The following is a 22,320-nucleotide window of genomic DNA, read 5'->3' as shown; positions in this document are numbered from 1 at the left end:
CATGAAGTTTATCCCTACTGTCATTGACTATAGGGACTTTTAGATCTTGCATCCAGAACTCGGACTGTGACGTGATGAAGTCATTTTATGATACCTCGCATGCTCCAGTTTCAGTGAACCGTCTACCACCAGATTTGAGAACCTGTCCTCGAAGGATTTCGTGTCCTTCTAGATTTAGGACAGTATGACGTCATATGACGTCATAAAAATGGATGACAATGCTGTACAAGTACTGCTAGGTCTCAGCCGCAGTTCGTCGACTGAAATCTAAAATGGTTTTACTCTGACGTCGACAGTAGTCACCTAGAACGTTTGCTCCCTCTTTCGGGTGGCCTAGAACACCGCTGTGTCCACACAATCTAAAAGTCCCTTATGTACCAGTGTGACCATCAGCGATGAACATGGGATTATGCTTGAAGCGGCCTAAAATTATGCTAAATTGCCGTGAAATTATGCCACATCAAGTCCACCGATTGTGGTGCCTCATCAGCTGACAAGCAAGCCCAATTGTCTGACAAGCAAAAAAACAAAACAAAACAAATCAAAACAAAACAATAAGAATGAAATAGAGTTGTGGTGCCCATCACAATGGTCTCCAATCGCATTATCATACCCATTCACATTGTGATGCCCAGTCCTCCCATTTTTTGATACAATTTGTGATGCACGGTAAGCTGACAAGCAAAGAAAAAGATCCTCAAAATTCCTCAAAATTATATGCTCTCAACTGAACTGTGGTGCTCTATCCCCAAAACAGAACAATTTTATTTACTTTTTTTTCTTTTCTTTTTTTTTTTGTTGTTGTTGTTGCATATCTTGACAAATCCAATAATCAGTACAATCCCGTAGTCAACTTCACCAACAATTGCATTCCTACCAAATCAAAGAAATGGTACAAGCTTATAGAGTCAACTTCACTAATATGAATTAAAGCATCTTAGTTTCTTGTAGGCAATTTACCAAATTTACCAACTCAAAAATTCAGGTGACAGTCCTAACTCTACTGCTTCCTTCCACAGTATTGTGATTTACTACGCTAAGAAAAAAAAAAGCTTAACAGTACCAATATCGCATTATCATGCCCATTCACATTGATGCCCAGTCCTCTCATTTTTTGATATAATTTGTGGTGCACGATAAGCTGACAAGCAAAGAAAAAGATCCTCAAAATTCCTCAAAATTATATGCTCTCAACTGAACTGTGGTGCTCTATCACCAAAACAGAACAATTTTATGTCAATTTCGTCCAAAAATCAACTCACTAACTGACAAACCAACCAAAACGAGATACCAGAGTACACAAAATGCCTGTAGATTTCCTCTCTGTAGCAATTATGCTAGAATTATGCTAAAAACAGTCAAATTATGCATAGCATAATGCTAGATGCTGAAATGTCTAAAATTATGCCAGAAAGATACAACTCTGGCAACTTAGTTATGTACAGAGCCCATTACATTGGAGGAAGGGGGTGGGGGGAGGGTTAGGCCATTCGTTTCAAAACAATGTGATCTAGCTGGCCTATGCACATAAAAACTTCCATGGGCATGCACATATGCAAAAGAGCTTGAGATCCCTCATAAAACATGTATATATACACAAGAACTATTTAATTCCTCTGGGAATGCGAACAACTTTTTTCCTTTTCTTTTTTTTTTTTTGGTTGTTGTTGTTGTTGCATATCTTGACAAATCCAATAATCAGTACAATCCCGTAGTCAACTTCACCAACAATTGCATTCCTACCAAATCAAAGAAATGGTACAAGCTTATAGAGTCAACTTCACTAATATGAATTAAAGCATCTTAGTTTCCTGTAGGCAATTTACCAAATTTACCAACTCAAAAATTCGGGTGACAATGAAGCCTAACTCTACTGCTTCCTTCCACAGAATTGTGATTTACTACACTAAGAAAAAAAAAAAAAGCTTAACAGTACCAATATATCAATATGATATAGGGCCTACAGTCAAACCTGCCTTAGCCGCCATCTCTGTATTGCAGCCACCTGCCTATAGCGGCCATTGAGAAATCCCCTGCACGAAATTGCTGTATTATGGACCCTTTATATAGTGGTCACCTGCCTAATGTGGCCAGCGGTCACTCACTTTGTATCCCGTGGTGAATATCTACCTGGGTATAGCAGCCACAAAAATTTAGCTGAACTGTTGAATCAGCCATGAATACAATGTCTGTTTCGTTCATTGCGTGAATTCTACCGAGTCTTAAGCTCAGTCACAACACACAGACATGATTGGCCAAATTAATACAGCTCTTTGCCACGAAAAGCCATATCTCACCACTAACTTGACTATAGATCTAGGCTTCAGTAATGCCAACCTTAAAGGTAGGGGATACCTTTTACAGACCTCCCAAAATGCAGCAAAACATTGAATATGAACCTCAGGGGACTTGTTTAGGCCACTGCTGAGAAATTTGGAAGTCAACAGTTATCTACAATTTGAATAATGCACAAAACTCAACTACTCAGTAGTTCTGTGTTGCAGTCTTCTGTATTTTTTTTTTAATCTATAAACACAAATCTAAAAGTATAAGAGCTGATGTAATAACATATAGAGTGTGTGGCAAGAATGTATATAGAAATGTTTGTAAGTTTTGATGAACTTTCTTCACAAAATATACATGATGGACACGCATGCAGTGCATGGGTCTGCAAAGGTAGCCTAGTAATGTACTGGAATTTACGGTGAGCCCCGAAAAAAATTCAATTCAAAATCTAATGGTCAATAAAAATGTACTAAATGTAACCTTCCACTTTCAATACTTTATGGGAGTTTCTAAAATGATACTCTCTTCAACATACCACTGTATTTATACATAGAGGTACTCTTCATTTAAGGCATGCAAATGGGATTCCCTACCTTTAATAGATGCTACAAAGGCAAAGACAACTCCCAATAACGTAGAATTTTACTAAAATGCCGACTAGTTAGTGTTCAGTCCCTTTGACTAAGGACAATGTAGTACATGTACCATACTTTGCTTGGTACTGTTTGTTGTTTACGTAAGCTTCACACAACATCAGTCTCCATAGAACTCTGCACTCGTGAACCCATTCATGCAAACCGGTACAAACCAGAGCAGAAGGCCTGAAATGTTGTTTTTAAAATCAAAAGAACAAAAGCAGACCAAAAAAAAAAATAAAATGAAGTGAATTGTACAGCAAAATTCCCCATAATAGCTGCACATGCAAACTTATTTGCTGGTTATTGTTTTTTAAGAATAACATGATGCATTTTCTGCTATTATAAAATGCAAGTATTGAAATTAAAAATGGCCACCGACCTGTCTATAGCGGCCACTTTTGTTGTTTCCCTTGGGTGGCTGCTATAGACAGTTTTGACTGTATATACAAAATTTATCTATGTTCGTCTTTTGCTATTTGTGATAAACATTCCTATAATTTCAGAACTTCTGTGATTTCCATCTTTTTTTGACCACATTTTTCAAATTTTCAAATTTTACCCTCCCTTTTCCAACTAACATTTAACTGGTATGGAATTCCCCTTTAATTCTTTAATATGAAGTTAGAATGGCAAACCTCTTCCTTCAGATGTAGTTATTGTATTTTATTAACTTAACAAAGATAATAGAAAAGGGATTAAACTTTGCTGAATAATTGTAAAAAAGAATATATTATATATGTTATTTTGTTATTTTCATTCTTTTTTTAAAATTTATTTATTTACACCTTTTATATATCCCTTGCGAGGAGGATGAATAAAGAAATTATGATATGGATTGTCCACCTGCTTTCTCTCTTTTTGAAATGAAAATGAATGTCATCCCTTTTGAGAATAAATCTTTATGATTTAATGAGACCATGATACATATTTTCATTGTGCTATTAAGTACAGTTCATTTGTGTTATAAAAATCAATATTTTGCAAGGTATTCATTTTTGTGTATATCAGTAGATGTGCCAAATTCACCATATGAAAACAATGAAATGTACCACATACACAGTTGCATGCAGTGTTGAAATATATTATTTAGCTTTTTAGAGTACAGACAGAATTTGGAAAAATAATTCAGGTCTAGCAACAAAAAGACTAGACCTTGATAAAGCTCTACTGTAAAAGTGGAAATTTTCGCGGTGTTGAAATTTCATGCAACCAGAAACTAGTGCGAAAATAAAGGCACACAAATATTTTTGCTTGCCATATGTTCCAGTAGTTGATGTCTTGATTCCGCATAATTAAAAACATGCGAAACTCTCTTCAAAACTCATCTTACCTGGCCAAGCGCGAAAAATTACTCACGCGAAAATATCCTTTTTTACAGTATTCTGATGGGTGAGTGGCTGGAATTGGTAGCTAAAAGCCAGCAACAGGGTTTTCTTGTATGTGTAACAAGTGAAATTCTCTTGTACATGGTGTCACTATATCATGTCTTCTTTACCACTGTATGGTAAAGTCAGAACAATATTCCTTTCTCTTCATGTGAAGTGTTCCAATTCTGATTACCCTTCTCCTGATATGTAAAAATTGTCTTTTGTTACCTGGAGGATACCTTTGCATCATTCTGTATCTTTAACATATTACAGCTGTTTATTCTGTATACAGTATGTACCTGTCTATCTGTATTCCTGTATATTAGTATAGCTGTACAGCTTTTTTTCTTTTATCTGTAAACCTTTGTTTCTGTATCTTACAAATTACAGCTATTTGTTATTCAAAATAGATTATCCAAAGATTTCTCAAAGAATTGTGCCAGCTCTACTTCAAAATCTTGTCAGTCATATATTTTAGCCTTGACATCTGTGTGTATGCCCATGATTTTTCTCATGACACTACTTCTGAAACACTGAGTAATTGGTGCTTATTTACATTGATGAAGGGCACTTTGTCAATCAGTATCAATAAAAACAACTTGACACTAGAAGTCATTAATTTGAATGAGCTGTGTGAAGCTAATGTAATACTGTAAAACGAATGTTTGCGTGCATTTTAATTTCGCAAATTTCGCGAGCGCCGAGATTCGCAAAATTAAAATGCATGATAAAGTTCTTGTCTACACTATATGCATTGAATGCCAGTGGCAGTTTGCGAAAATTTTATGCCGCAAAAAAGGCCGGCAGCTCCAATTCGCAAAAAATTCATGCCGCGAATATATCATGTTTTACAGTATGTGGGTGCCTTGGGGATGAGTTACAGTGGTGAAATATCCTCTTGGAAAATATTTTCTAAGCACTGATCAGCATTACAACTGAACTTTATGTGTTGCTCTCCCACTTTTAGTCTTCTCTAACTCTTTCATTAAGTTTTGCCAGGAACTTATGATTTCCAAATTAGTTAGACAGACATTCCCAAGCTAACCAATTGAAAAAATGACATATATTGTAACAGATGTATATAAGTTGGTATAGATAAGTAATGCAATTATTAAGCATGTTTCACTTACAGTAGTTCCATGTTTATGATATATTGTACTACATGCATAATGCAATGAAGTCTGTATTGTGGTAATGTTTGTATTTCCAAGTGACCTCATGAAACATTCTTGTAATATATTTTTATTCACCGATTTATAGATCTTGTCACTCATCCATCAAGACAGTAAGGTGAAGCTTTCAGGAAGCATGGCTGTAATATGGCGGATCTGCAAACTCCTGGGACTTCTTGTCTTTACACTTGCTGCCATCTTTCTAATCAGAGCAGTCACATTCCCATCAATGCAGCCCCAAGTGACGAAGTGCACCCCTCTTGACACGGACTTCATCCAAGCTGACTCTGGCCTGAAGAAGCGGTTTAAGGAAGCCATTCGTTTTCAAACTGTTACATCTGGCATGAACCAAACAGACCTGAAAGAGATAACCAGGATGCATGAGTTTTTAGAAAGAAGCAAGTAATCATAATGTGTTATATCAAGATGAATGCACAAAAAAAAAAACAAACCCCAAACAAACAAACCAGCAGTGACTTATTTATCCTGGTCACCTGTTTTCATTAGCTGATAAGTACGATGGCAGCATTCAGCCATTAAAATATCTTATTAGCTATCATCCATGAGCATAGCTGTTAGTAGGGTGTTTCACCTGACTGATCTTGTCAAGAAAGTTAGAATACCACCATCCAATATTCCACCGTGACCACTGGTCTGTACTATTAGAGTTAAAGAGAATAATGGGGAAAAAAGATTAAATTTATTTAAAAAGATTAAAAACATTAAATTTATGTCTAGTGTCTCCCTAGTACAAGGAGGATAGAGCATGCTGAAGCACCACTCATTGTATCTTGGTTTAAGAGTGATGCCTCAGTACTGTGCTTTTCATTGCAATAACTCTACTCCTACTGTTGTGAAGTTTGAAGATGCCCTCTTTTTCACATACTTTTATTAATCTTGAGGGATTTTTAATTGATGGAAGGCTGGTGTTACTTGCACTTTATTTGTATAATGTTTTACTGATCGCCAAGCCAAAAATCTGCACCACACTCCAGAAAAGGAAATGCATTTCTGTGTTACCCAAGCCCCATTTGAATTGTGAAAGTTAGGCTAATTTGTGTATATGAATTATTTAAATGCTTCATATGAATCCAAACAGCAGATGGAAACATCTTGCAAGAATATAACTGAATTGAAAAGTACTTTGTAGAGTGAGTTTATGGCTGTATTTATTCCAGGCAGTAATATTTTTGTGACATATCATGTGACTGAACCTTCTCTCCTAATCCTTGGCTTCAGGTTTTCCTTTGATTCACTCCTCACCACTCATCACCAAAGAGGTTATTGGAGGACACAGCCTTCTGTACATGGTCAAAGGTAGTGAGCCAGGGCTGGCTCCCTACATGCTTGCAGCTCACCTGGATGTAGTTCCAGTTAGCAACCAAAACTGGGATCATCCCCCATTTGAAGGAAAGGAGATTGATGGCTACATCTATGGGAGAGGTACCATTGATGATAAGCACTGTGTCATGGTAAGATCAAAATAGAGGCCTGAGTTTCACATACAAGTGTCAACAGCAATTGTAAATGTCTCACCAGATAATGACCAGGGTCCCATTTCATAAAAAGTTGATATGAGAGAAACTCTTGCTGGAATGGCAATTGTCATAGGAACAACATGAATCCAGCTTCCTGATTGGCTGTTGTTATTGGAAGTTGCCATTCCAGCAAGAGTTGCCATCCTAACATCTTTTATGAAATGGGGCCCAGATCATTTTCTTTTTAATTATACCACTGCCAAGAAGTGTCGCCAGAGGCATTATGTATCCGGGTTGTCCCTCTATTTGTCTGTCCGTCCATCTGTCCGTTATCAGATTCCTTGTTGACATAACTTAAGAATCGTTCAAGGTATGCAAATGTAACTTGGCACATGTATGTATGAGTGGACAAAGCTGTGCCTATCAACTTTTAGGCACACATGATCAAGGCCAAAGGTTATAGGTCAAGGTCCAATTCTAAAATTTCATTACTTCCCCTATACCTCTGCAATACCTGAATGTGTTTTCGTGAACTTAATATAAACATGGATGTAATATCAAGTAAAGATTCTCATGATGCACAAAATATACAATAATCTTGCTCATCTTTTGGCACAGGACTATAATATCAAGCAGGTTACCCAGTCCATAAGAGCCATCCAACCACATTCCTCTCAGATATCATACTCAAGAACTGAATTGCATTGTCAGTTGCTCTTTCCGAGAATACTAAGGAGCTAGAGTTCTCTGTCCTTGGAAATCATCTGAGGGAATCTTTTGTAATTGACTGATGGTTCATGATAACAGTGGCTAGTCTTTGTTCTTCATACATTTGTATTTGCTATCTAATGTACATCTATAAGCAAGTTTGTAAATATCTGTAAATAAACTGTATTATGATGTAAATAACATTCAAATGGATATGAATTACAGCAAACACACACAGTCTGCAAGAATCCTCAGCTTATTGAAGGTGGCAGACCTAACTAGAAGAAGAAGAAGAAGAAGTAGTGTTGGGTCATGGGGTCAAAGGTCAAGGTCAAATGATTTTTTTTTTTTTAATTTCATATTATTATTAAATGCTAAAATGTCAATTTTTTATTACATATCTTGGAAATGGCTTGGGGTAACTTTATGAAACATAGTACACATACCTGTATTGCCCAATATTGATTCTCTTTGGATGCTTTGGGTTAAGAGGTCAAAGGTCACCTTGAATGCTAAAATTGCACAAGAAATGACTGCCTCTATGTAGTTACTGTTTTAATTAAACTTTGTGTGTGTACGCATACATTACAACACAGTGATTATGTAGGGAAAGTTTCAGGGCATGTTGTCAATGGTTAAGTAAAAGTGGTGAAATTTTACCTGCATTTTGCCATATTTGAAAATGGCTCTAAATATTGTTATGATAACTGGTGTATAATTAACCTGTTCCTCACGCAATTCAATGCTCCCAGACAAGATTAATTCCTTTTTGCCCATTGAAAAAGAATAGATAGGTTGGTGCTCTGCATGTGCTGAAGTGGTTAAAGGGGAAATCCAGTCCAAATATATGTGACCCGCTACAACAAAAAGGTCCTAAAGTCGCGCACGGTCGAAGCCGTGAAAATCGAGTTTGAAGTCAGAGCATTAAAATTGGTCAAAACTTACGATATTCTGATTTTGATATATTATTGGAGTCTAACATATCTTCTATCACCTGTCGATATTTTGAAGCAAAATGATCGAAGGAAAGACCCAAAAATAGCGTTTTTCTGAGCCATGTTTTTTGGCGTTTTAACGAAGCAGAAACTGGTTCGAAAATTTGGATTGAGCGCCACAGATAGGTTCCGCCCCTAACAACGACCAGAGTGATCTCATTGGTCAGTTTGCTGCTAGCTGCTAACCGAAGCGTGAAGCTCGCACACTGCCCAGTCGACTGGTGCGTGCGGGCGGGGTGCGCTATGCTCAGCTGCTTCTCACATCCTGGTCACTGATTGGTTGGTGAGGAGACCGCCGACGCTGATGTGCTTGAATGAACTCTTCGGGGGTTGCTGGGGCTTACCTTCTATTGTCCAGAGGTTAAAACTGACTTGCGTGTTCGTTGATCGCGATTGCGTCGAAAGGAAGACTTTAAGGGCGCTTTTCTCGAAACAGTGATTTTCCAGACGTCTCGACATGCTCTCTTTTAAACATCGATATCTCCGCAGCCGATTATTTTTATAAAATGTGTTATATATCAATCTAAAGCAGAAAGATTAGGGGATTATATCGTGCAATTTTCAAATAATCGACCTCGCCCGACTTTAGGATCATTTTGTTGTAGCGGGTCACATATGTTAGTCTGATAAGAAATAGTAAAATATTACGATTTCAGTGGTATGATTTTGATTGAAATTGGATGAAAAATAAGGAAGTTTTGACATTGTAAAGTTTCACTATAAGTAAAAACTTTTTCAAATTTATATTTCTCATAGAATATATATCTCAAAGTTAAAGGAACTGTTCAGTACTGGTTGAGGTGGGGATTCATATTTTGAACTTTCTTAAGTGAGATAATGAAAAGCCTCTTATGAAATATGAAAGAGCATGTAATTTTAAGAAGGATTCAACGTTTATTTGATGAAAATTGGTTTTCAAATGGCTGAGATATCCAAAAAAGTGCTAATAATAAAAGGCGACATGCCACAACTTTATTAGGATCTCTTTGTTTCACCTTGTTTTTGGATATCTCAGCCATTTCAAAACCGATTTTCATCGAATAAACTTTTGATACCCCTTAGAACTGCATGCTCTTTGACATCTCATAGAGTGGTATCTGAATATCTTGTAAAACTTTAAAAGCTAAATCCTCCCCTCGACCAGAACTGTACACACCCTTTAATGTATTATATACCATATGAAAGGTAATTTAAGTGGCTATCAACCTGGTAGGTCAATAAAAAGACAGTAGATGACAGATTTGAGTCCCACTGGTTCCCTTTTTTCCGACATGTTTGTTAATTTACAGATCAGCAGTTACGATCTTAACTAATTTAATTTGTAGAGGGAGACAAAGTAAAGAAGCTCGCACCTGAACCTTCATTTTTCTTTTCAAAGGCACAAAAGTAAAAATTGCAAAAATGAACGAGCTGTAATTCATGTGTGCTCTTCATAAGTTCTTTTCCATGTAACAATAAGGGAAAAGAGACAAATTTAACACAATGAAAAACATGAATTAAGTTGCTTATATAAAGCTTTAAGAAAAATGAGGAAAATGAAGAATCTTCTGTCAAATCCAGATTCAAAAGAAATGAGAGAGAAAAAAAAAATAAACAAAAATGGTAGGAAATTGAATTGAATTCTCATATCAAAAATTGTAAATAATATTTGACTCTTAAATTTGTTTTATGAATTCTTAAATTACTGAATTAAAATAATGAAATAAAGATATTCTGTTTATTTAATCATCTTTGTGCCCTTACTTCCTATATCATTTGATGTTTGAGTTGACAGAAAATTCTTTTTCCACTTTAGTTTGAAACTTTGCAATTGTTTGAGGTAATGAAGGCATAAAGAGATCGAAAACTTATTTTTGATATTTCATTCATGTCTCTCATTGTGTTAAAGGTGCATGGTCCTGATGTTTTAGTCAAATGCGTACGCGGGCGCACGGCGCAAGTTTCCTATAGAGACCTACGCTATCGACTCCTCTTTAGCGCTTACGCTGTGGCCCACTTCCCCGAGTCCAAAGAAGTCCAATTCACTGTAGTCAGTGGTCGGATCACAGTTCGGCTCATGATTCGGCTGAGGGGGATGACAGCTTTAGCAAACTTCTTTTGTGATGTCATAATAACAAGCACATATATGCACGCACCCTGGCATTATTACAAACTGCGCAATGCGCAGAGAAGACAACGAAGGCAACATTACTTAGCAACACCTACGCACTTTACTCTTGATGACAGCTCAACTTCAGTAATCTTCGTATCAATGCTAACGGTGATCGGCAGTATCATCAACAGCACCCTCTACACTACCGGGACTATGCACCTTTAAACTGGCCATTTGTTATCATTGCTATCTTAAAGGGCATTTCCAAATGAAAGACAACATGTCAATTACTTTTGTGCTTTGGAGGACAAAAACGAATGTGTGCACCCATGTGTAATGGTTCCTTTTATATTGACCCACTAGTTTGATAGCCAATTAGATTAGATTTGATATGGTATATAATCAATTCAATTCAATTCAAAGGTTTTATTTTCACTTCTTTCAACAGAATGTACAATACAATGTATAATACATTGATTTTCATCAAAAAGTATTCGCTGATTATTGGTTTCTTGCACTCACCATCCACTGGATTGATGCTATGCATGCACTTTCCTTCGTTACATTAATATGCTAGTGATACGGAAGGCATCTATATGCTCATCATTGGTTTCGCATACGTCTTATATGTTGGCCATTTGCTGAAATCCAGGTTTTGCCTGAGAATTGAAGCATATCTGGATGTTGCCAAATTTGGCCCCTCGAAATCGTGTACGCTAGGCATATGCTAGCTTTTGCACTATAATGTGTCACCCAAAGCATTTGCCATCATCTGTTAACAGTCTCTCCTTTTTCTTAGACAATGATGTGATAGTGTGTGAGAATAATTTTGGGTTAGATTTCACTTTACTTTTATTTTTGCATTGAACTTAACTAGAATCTATTTGACTATTCAGAATATGACATGCAGGAAAAAAAAAATGTACAAGGTATGGGTAATCTGCACGGGGGGGGGGGGGGGGGGGGAGGGGAGGGAATAATAATTGATTTTGGAAAAAAAAAAACTCACCTCTATGACACTATTCATGATAATAATAATAATAATAATTATGATAATACAGGGTACTCATAATGCGCCAATTCCACATGACTAATGTGCCCATGGTGCTGTAGGAAATGTGAATTATATAATACAAAAATCATTACACATATGTACATGAAAATGAATGAAACAAAAATGATGAAAAACAAAGAATAACATAATGTACAATTCTTCCGGAAAGCGGCTATGAACAAAATAAATGAGTCTTGAGGGCAACTTAAAAGGAGTCAACATTCGAAGTGTAACGGATAGCTTGAGGCAACATAGGAGAAATATACTTATATGGGCTATACATGCTCATACAGTATGCTTGTGCCAGGCCCAAGTTGATTCTGCCTGGCACCAGCATGTATCAATACCCATTTGAAGGAAGCATCAGGTACCACCAGGTACCACCATGATATTCAGGAAGTGGATTGTAATTCATTTTCATTTGCAGAAATGTGCCAACCAAGGAAATTTCATTGTATGAAATGATATGTTCATTATTTTTCTATTATTCAAGAATGGTAACTATTAGGGTAGTTTTTGTGACAGCTTTCTTCACAGTCTCATTTTCAGGTAAAAATTGTAGATATTTCCAAATTTACACTGGTGTGCATGTTATCACATTGGAGAACACAGATATTCAAATTTGAACACTGTTTCTTGATAAGATTTGAAACAGTGATATGGAGCACGTGCAACAGGAAGGTAGCACTTTATACATTCACTCACACAATACACTGACACAGGTGCACACGTACAACAAATGTATTTCTGGCATCTACAATCCATATAATTCCTATTGACCTTTGATAGGCCCATATATCAAACATGCTTTCCTATCATGTGCCTCTCACCAGCTCATACAATCTCAAAATGGTACAGTCTTCTACTGTTTATTTGCTTCAAGCAAATTTATACATGAACAAATCTACGTGAACCCTAAAAGCTATTAAAGAAAGACAAACTTAATTCAGCTGTTTGTAGAGAGTGAATTCCCACAGTGTGCAAAATCTTAAAATGCAAATTTGTCCAGACACTCACGCACACATCCTATATATTGCTATCTAAATTAGTAGGTATAAAGTTGTCTGTATTGTGCAATATCAGGCCCACGTGAGGATTGTCAAAGATTGTTTGATGGTGTTGACATCTCAGGCAATGTCATGACAACAAATAAATGTCAATGTAAATGTGCATTTTTCTCACTTTTCTTCATTGATTTCAATTGTCTCATGTTTATTCTCCTTATGTCCTCTACCTGTCACGTGCAACAACTTGCAATTATATGAAATGTTTTAGTCCAGTCAAAATGTGAAAAAAAGGTATAAGTATATTCATATATAAGTAATTTGACTGACGGAATTTATTGGTATATGCAGATTTTCCGTGACTTACTCCTGAATGCAGGTACCGGTACTGCAGTAATTATTCCTGGCAGTGAAGATAAGAGACACAAAGGACCCACTTAAGGATGTAAATTTCAGAGATATGGGCAAGCACAAGCCATATGGCGGCCATTTTGCATATAAGTATATACACATATGTAAATTACGTATATAGGAGTGCTTTTAAGTTACAACTGACATCATAATTGTGTTCCTTGACCTGAAAAACATAGGTATAGACAACAGAATTTAATTTCTACAGGTTTAATGTACAGAGATATTAACAGACTATTACAGTCAGTCCGCAGCACCCGATAATTTGCTCGTATTTATTCAACTCGTATGCAAGCCCGCTCTAGGCTTGCATACGTAATGAGCTGCGTAAGGGGATTTTGTCCTTGGGCTTTCGGCAATAAAAATACACCTTATGTTCACAAATTTGGTATCAAATTCAAGGAAAATATGTAAACTATCGTCACATGTTACTCAAATTATTGTAAATGAAAAATATCATAGCGTAATTTGAGCTTGAAAAATGATGAAAAAGTAATTCGTGCAGTACACGTTTAAGACGTTCAAAAAATACCAAAGTCACCTTGCGTCTCAATGAAAATGCTTTATTTGGTAGTCCATCTCCAAATCTTTGTATCCATGTAAATATCTTGACAATTTGTTGCTTAATCCGGTCAGGAACCAGTAAAATATACATCGATGTCAGTGCTGATCAGCTTGAAACCGTGCAATCTCAAGAGTAAGCTCTCTCATTGGACAGCGCTTGCATTCAGCGCTTGCATTACGTTATTACGCTGCTACATAACGGTTTCATGCCACTTGCGGTTTCTTGGCACGGGTGTAGTTCAAGCCAAATTCAAGTGCTGGATGCAAGCACTGTCCAATGAGAGAGCTCTCTCGCGCCACTGTACACTTTGTGTGGAGCATACTTCCGGCTTAGGAGTGAATTTTACAGACATTTCAAAACGGAAAAACTAGTATAAATCATGCTTGCGTCTCCTTGACTCCAATATATGATGAGCATCTAAGTTTCCTCTCTACGAAAAAGCCAAATCAGAAACAACAGTTTCTTAATCCGGTCAGGAACCAAAAAAGAACTTTAGACGACAAAATCATCCGTAAAAAGCAGGTAAAATTTACGCAAATTCAACTGATTATATAGTCATGATAAGATCTGATGTTATACGCAAATTTAGTATCAAAATAAAGATCAAAGTCTGGAGAACAATTTACCGTGACTTGTAGCCATGACGAATGTATGTACAAGTCGCTACACTGTGAAAACCATAGCCCTATCAAAGTCTCGCAAAATCTCGCACGACGAGACACCTTTCGAACGCAAAGATCGTCAACGAAAGTGCTGAATAAATCTTGCCGGATCGGCTCATTAGCATACGTGCTGCGGACTGACTGATTATGCGGCCATTTTGGATGCATTTATATGCAAATTTATGCAAATTATGTACAAAGAAATACATTTAGGTTACTACTGATGTCATAATTGTGTTCCTTGACCTAAAAAAACATAGCTTTAGACACAAGAACTGACTTTCTATGGGTTTTATGTCCCAAGATATAAGCTTAAATAGGTTACATGGTGGCCATTTTGAATTTATGCAAATTAGGCATTGATCCACCACTCAAATTTTAGGGAACTTTTAATACGTTATTTTGATAGCTCTTCCAGGTTAAATGCAAGTGGAATGGTTTCTGTTGCAATTTGTTTTGGGTCATTCCATATTTTGACTGGACTATTTGAGTATTATCAGCATTATACCTTATGAAAAACTTATATATATCCTAATATATCCTTTCTCAATGAGACCTTTTCTTTTTTTCTTTTTTTTTTTGAAAAGGGAAAGCTGTCCTGCATCAAGGTACCTACATATAGCTACCTTTACCTATAAAGTATAAGTCAATCTCACCTCTATTTGAAGGGAAATATATCCTGTCAAGAAAAATTTGCAAGACCATCTTGTTATGTGTACATAGACATAGTATTGAGGATATGGTCACTGGAAAAAAAGAAAGAGAGGTGGAAATTTCTTATGATTCATATTTATAGCAATTTTAGTGTACTGTAAAAGCTGTTATTTTTTTGAGGGTTTAATTTTCTTGAATTTTGCAAATCACTGTTAGGTCGACAATTCAACAATACACAAAATTATGAATGGAGAGGCATCATTTTGATCAGTGCAATTATGATAGCCTCAGTTAGAAAATCGTGAAAACAATACCTTGCGAAAATGTCTATGACCTCATTCGCAAAAATATCTGTATACACATGAAAATAACATCTTTTACAGCAATATGTAACCAATCCCTCAGTTACATGATAAACATGATGGTGACTTCTTTAACATACTGTACGAGCTGAAATTTTCGCGGTGGTTTTATTTTCGCGAATTTCGCGAATCGCCTTTGAACCGCGAATATAACAACGCGCAAATAGTTACGTTCAGTTAGACCGTCGCACCCGCGAAATTAACAACACGCGCAAATGTCCTCCCAGTAGCAATTCGCGAAAATATCTGTACGCGAAAATTTCAGCTCGTACAGTACCTGTAGGAAGCTAGATGAACATCTTTCTGACATTCAATGACCCAGACTACTTTGGGATTTGTCCAAGTGTGCTTCAATATGTACTTACTTATCTTACAGGTTATGTGTGTGAGTTGGTGGGTGTGTTTTCCAAACAAAGAACATTTGACATTATGGACCTACACTGTAATTCTATTATTTATTCCTCCATCTACAGGGCATTATGGAAAGTCTAGAATTTCGTCTCCAGCACAAGCAAGTACTCAAACGATCGCTCTACATAGCATTTGGACATGATGAAGAGGTATTGACTGAACATGACATATTTCTTGTAAATTATGCAAAAGGACACTGAATATTCTTTAATTCCAACTTTTAGCAAAACTTGTAAATGTATTATGCATGTGACAATTCTCGCTATCGCCAATGACGTAAGAAGTACCCGGATGTGGCTTTTTCATCAAGATTTAGTGCACTTCCGGGACTGGGGCACTTCCGGCGTGGGGCATATTTTGCACAGTGCTAGCGTGCATGTATGTGTACCTTACCTATAGCGCCGCGCCGACCACGGATACTAATACAGTAGGGGGCTGTACCCGAGCTCGAGCCAGCCAGTGGCCAGGCCTGTCATACTCGTACACTGTAGCTATATAGCCCCCGCATTGCCCTAGGCCGGCCGGCCTTGCATTAGCATGTACCGTACCACCGCATCCCCAGCACGCATATACAAGTTATAGCTAACACATACCGGTATATGGTACTGCTTGATCGTGCGATCGATGTGCACATCACTGATCAGTCATCTCTGCATACGCTGAAAATATGCTGGAAAATATTCACCCACCTGGATATCGTCATGGAATGCCCATCTTTTTTTACAAGTTGTTCTCTGTTGAGGTGTCCCGAACACAATCGGGAACGAACTGTGATCTCGAACTTATCCTGTCTCCGAAGCAATACTTCCAAGCAAGTACTACTACTAGTAAGTCGCGCACGCACAGCGCTGTGGAGTCACCCGCAAACTTCACCCATGCGGCCATGTCACGTCTCGCATGCCAGTAAGGGACCTATTTCTGTAGAATTTGTTCATTTATTGTCGTGCGAACAACACATGGCAGCTTCGCAGTAACAACCCATAGTCGTATTAACAGCAATTTCTTAAGAATGGAGAAATTTCAAATCATATTAAAGCTAAAATTCAAGTTGAGAAAACAGTAAGTACACGTAGAATACAGTAGGTTGTATGTGTAAATAGCATTAGTCACGTATCACGTGCGTACGAACGGAAGTGACTTTGCTGCCGGACTATCCCATAATGCACAGTAAATGACGCTTAAATCAACATCTGGGTACTTTTTACGTCATTGGCGATAGCGAGAATTTGCCAGCAGTAGGGCCTACTGGTTTCCAGTCATGTATTGCTAGTGACAGTTGTAATCTTATTAGACATTTGCTTACTTAACTCCTCCATATGCCTTAGTCCTCTTCTCATTTCTCTCCTTAGAAAGCCCCAAACTTTCTAATTCACATGAATAGATCATGACAGCACTGATCTTTCTGCCAAACAGCAATAGTTGCATTTTTCATGCATCTTTGTTCCATGTATGTGTTGTTTCACAGGGATATGGTGACAATGGTGCAGCAGTTATAGCTCAGAAGCTTGAGGAAAGACACATGAAGTTTGACTTTATTCTGGATGAGGGCACCATTGTGGCACACAATGTTTTCAAAGGTCTAAATACACCAGTGGGGTTGTAAGTAGATGTGGCATTGCTAATCTTTATAAGAAGAAAAATAAAACTGACCCGATAGACATTCTTCAAAATGCTTAAAATCCAAAAGTTAGAATTGTGTTTTTATATTATCTTGAAGAATTTCTCCTTTTTAGAATGCATTGTATACTTGATATTAAATGGGTAAAAGTGATAAAAGCAACAGATCAAGCACAGTTTGCTGTGCTATGCCAGCTAGCATATGATGTATAGGCAGTGCATAGCACTATTGCTAAATGACCTTTTTTGGCTAAGTACATTGCATTGTATATTTTATATATTTATTTTCTGTCTTTACTCTTTTTTTTTTTGGGGGGGGGGGGAGAATTCTTGGTTTGCCCACAATAAAGACAGTTTGTTCTTTTCCTTCTGTCACACTAATGAAACTATTTTTGCAAGTCATTTTGAAAGTTGAAGTTTATAGTATTAAAAAAGAAGTAGACATAAGATCTTGGGAAAAGTAGGGAACATTTACTGAAATATGACCATTTGCAATATTGATATGTGTAAATGTAAAAAAAAAAAAAAAAAATCATATCATAATCATCAATTTGAATCATATCACTAAAGATTGCAAAAAGTGGTATATTGTCTGAACTTTATACACAACCTAATATGTACATGTAGTATGTTGGCAGAAATGTTACCAGGTAGTCATGTGTATGTATCTACCAAGGTACCTTCTTAACTGTAGTATAATGTGAATCGATCGGTGAATCGATCATGAATATTGAGATGGTACTACCGGAAAGTATAAGTGAAATTCTGCAATCTATATCCATCGTCTCCAGTCTAGTTTATTGAGTGTTCAAGTCCGTCAAACCGCCACATTAACATCATGCTGAAGCTTTTATGTACAACGGTACACCTTTCGGGTTTTTTTTAAGGCATAAATAGTTTGATTAGAGTAAAACATAAGAATGCTTTCTAGGTAATATTGCAGAATTTAAAAAGACTTAATTTCAGCTACACACATGAATTTACATACTTGCTGAGACTGTAAAGATCTCATCTTAGCATCATTGTAGGCATAGCATGTGTGTATTTGTTTATATTGAGCATATGACATGTGTACAAATGAGCATATATCTTTTCAGATGTACAGTCATGTAATACAAATTCACTTTGCAGGATCAGCGTGGTAGAGAAGGGCATAGTGACCCTGAACCTGAGTGTGGATGCTGTACCCACTGGTCATTCTTCCATGCCAACACCAGAGAGTAATATTGGAATTTTAGCCAAAGCTCTTGACAGGTAGCTGCCTCTACAAATTGTATAATTTTATACACCATATTTCAAGGTGCTTTTATTGTCAGTATTAACATGAGTTGTCTCCTATTTGCAAAGTTAAGAACATATGAAATGTTGCTGTAAGGAACAAATGTGCAGGATTTATTGCTTCCAAGGTAGGGAATCACTGAGTTTTCAAAGGAAAAGGATAGCACTTGTTCATCATTTTGTCACTTTGGATCTTGACCATGCATTGAACCACGTATAAAATTGTCTGATAAGTCCTGACCTGTGAAAGATTATACTCATGAATGGCATATACAGTACATGTTGACTCCCGTCATATGTTTGTTTGTTTGCTTTATTTCTTCATTTTATCAAAACACAAACAATAATACAGTAACCATGAAATGACATACAAAATAATGAGAGTAAACATAATTATAAAGCTGTGATTATCTGAACTGCAATTTGTAACCTCATATAATTTTAATATAACTCTAATATATAACTCTAATTCTTATTTAGCTCACCTGAGCCGAAGGCTCAAGTGAGCTATTGCAATCGCTCCTTGTCCGGCATCCATCATGTGTCATCCATCATGTGTCGTGCATAAACTTTTTACATTTTCATTCTTCTTGGTAACCCCATAATGGATTTTTACCAAACTTGGCAGGTAGCATCCCTAGGGGATAGGATCCCAATTTGTTGAAATGGGCACCATACCCCCCTTACAGGCCCAAGGGGCCCAATGTCCCCTGAATTAAGGAATCTTTAAAAGTCTTCTCCTCTAGAACCAGAAGTGATAGAGCTAAGTTAATACTGTGAGTTGGTATATTGATGAGTGTAGTTTCAGGTTTGTTCATTGCAGATCCAGGGGTGCCCCCCTTAGAGCCTGGATAGGGGGCTGGAGGGGTCCAAATGGAGACCTAAAGTGGACATTTTCATCTTGTTCTTGAAAGCCCCTTAATTGTACACTTTCATTTTCGTCTTGAGAAGGCATGATCAAATTTTCACCAAACTTGGAAGATATCATCACTTTGATGATAGAACAAATATGCATTGTTCCCACCTTTTTTTTTTCTTTGGGGGGGGGGGGGGGGTGGGGTTGGAGTGCAATGCCAGAGGAGGAGAGGGAGACAGACAAACCCCCCAAATTAAGGAATCTTACAAATCTTGTCTCAAACCATAAGTGATCAGCTGAAATAGTGTTATGTGTAATTTAGATTTTTGACAATAGATTGTGTGTGTGTGTGTGTGTGTGGCATGTGTCAGATTGGGAGATGAGCTGGGGGGACCAAATTGAGACCATTCTTCACATTTTCATCAGCTTGAGAATGCATGGTCAGATTTTTACCAGTGTGATGGAATATATATTTGGACACCATGCCCCATAGAAGCCCTCAAAGCTGTCCCCTGCCCTCCCAATAGTAGTAGTCTGCTAGAATGCATGAAAGGTGAACTTGTGATAATCAGGTGAGCGTGAGACCCTTGGGTCTCTTGTTTTTTATAACTTTAATTCTAAGATACTTCATACAATATCATGACAAATTCACAGCACTTCAAAAGTAGGGAACAAAAGAAAAAAAATGCTGGAGACACCATAAGGAGGGCAGGAAAAAAATGCATGAATACCAAGATCTAAATTTCAACTCATTAAGAGTGGCAACAATGGGCAAGCTCATGTGTTGTTATATGTGTATTCTTTGCTATTTCTGTACTTTTACATATAGATTTCCAAGGGTAATATTTATATGAGACAGGCTGCTTGAATTCACAAGCCTGACAATATCAATGTTACTTGGCTTTATGATAATTTGGTTATGTGATGGGTGTGATGTGTCATGCTACCTGCCTTTATTTTAACAAGCTGATGTGACCTGGCAAGAGATGACCCTTGAAATAGTAAGCAAATTGCATCCATGTCTCTCGTGATCATAAGTTGATGCTCTTTTCTTATGTCACTCCATAAACCGAGTGTTTACCCTCATGATGCAGAGTCAAGTAAAATATATGTAGTGTTATTCTGCTTTGATCCTGAATTAGGATCATATAGTAATCAACATCAAGTGATAAATGTTCACTCTAGAACCTCTGATGTTCATAGGAAGCTTTATGAACTACAGCTGCAATTAATTTTGTAGGCTTCTTTCAACACAGAACCACCCAGTTGATAGTCCAGGGATCTAGAGGTTCCAAATCAGCAAACATAATATCCAGCAAGTGAAAGGAAGTCAAATATTCAATATACAAATTAAGGTTTTTAGGTGGGCTGTGGCATCTTTGTTGCCTTAATCAGGTGTTTGGTTAAATGCCTTTTTCTTTAATGTGGCCCATAATACTGTGGAGCTCTTTTGTTATGTACACTGTTAACCCTATAAGATAAAAGGAATCCATTTCATTAAAATAATCACTGTGAAATGTTAGCAGTGTTTCTACCATATTATGATTTAACAGGATTGAAACACAGAGGCAGCCCATCATGTTCGGATATGGGCCAGAGAGAGAACAATTTGAATATCTGGCAGATGAAGTAAGTTCCCTGCTACCTTTTGATAATAAAGACCACAGTTTTATCAGTTAACAGTTTATCCTTGTAAATGATAATGAAAATGAGTTTTATGAGATAATTTGATGATGATGTTAGTAATGGGAATGATAATGATAGGAGTAATGATAAATTTGATAATGAACATTTTGAAAGCACTACATCATCTACTGTATACACGTTATGTTTAGCGAGTCTGATTTTTTGTGAATCCGGACTTCCTGACAATTTCACGCGTGGTTCAATTTGTGATTGTGTAATATGCTAATGAATGGAGAAATGTACATCATGTACATGTAAATTGCACATCATATTCATGTAGGAATCAGAGTAAATATTTTTGCCCATTTTTTAATTCGGGAAGAGCATCTGCCTCCCAAAATTCATAAAGTTAAAAATGTCACAAAATATATGGTATCTACAGTACCCTTACTCCATGCTAACCCTTTGAGGACGAGTCCCGAGTATACTCGGGCAGGTGTCTATGGGAAATGCGTGTTGTAGCAAAATCAGTCCGTCCTCAACGGGCTAAGATAGTTGCCAAGTATTGTGTGTAACTCAATTATGAATGGAGAAAAAAAAATAATGCAGAGTTAAATAGAAGAGGTCAAAATAAGGATATGCAATACCTAATTACATGCTTCTTTGAACCAATGCAATTTAGATAAGATTAGTGATTATGTTTCTGAAGAAATGATCATGGTCCTTTTTTCCTGAATGAACCACAAATATATATATATATATATATATATATATATATATATATATATATATATATATATATATATATATATATATATATATAATATGAATATATATATATGTATTATATATATATATATATATATATATATATATATATATATATATATATATATATATATATATATATAGCAATAATAAAGTCACAACAGAGGAATGCAGGGAATGCATTAATAGCCAATCTTGATTTAATGAATAATCCTAATTTTCGAGGATCCTTCCTCTTCTTCAGGGATGACAGTGCGAATATTCACAATGATTATTAAGAGTGAGGTGTTACTACCCTGCTAGCGCGCGCAATATG

General features: G+C 36.7%; 1 protein-coding gene across 1 annotated transcript in view; it reads left to right on the top strand.

The window, feature by feature from the left end:
- Positions 1 to 5,599: 5,599 nt before the first annotated feature.
- Positions 5,600 to 22,320, top strand: part of LOC140240647 (N-fatty-acyl-amino acid synthase/hydrolase PM20D1-like) — a 42,321-nt gene continuing 25,600 nt past the window's right edge. Inside the window, exons 1-6 of the mRNA XM_072320404.1 lie at positions 5,600 to 5,861; positions 6,703 to 6,935; positions 15,922 to 16,008; positions 17,325 to 17,458; positions 18,608 to 18,730; positions 21,164 to 21,239. Coding sequence (XP_072176505.1) covers positions 5,600 to 5,861; positions 6,703 to 6,935; positions 15,922 to 16,008; positions 17,325 to 17,458; positions 18,608 to 18,730; positions 21,164 to 21,239 — 915 coding nt within the window. The remainder of the gene's footprint in view (positions 5,862 to 6,702; positions 6,936 to 15,921; positions 16,009 to 17,324; positions 17,459 to 18,607; positions 18,731 to 21,163; positions 21,240 to 22,320) is intronic.

This window comes from Diadema setosum, chromosome 2 (assembly GCF_964275005.1).
Source record: "Diadema setosum chromosome 2, eeDiaSeto1, whole genome shotgun sequence".
In the NCBI taxonomy this organism is placed as follows: Eukaryota; Metazoa; Echinodermata; class Echinoidea; order Diadematoida; family Diadematidae; genus Diadema; species Diadema setosum.
Note: the sequence above shows the minus strand (reverse complement) of the source record. Positions and strands in the feature narration are given on the sequence as shown.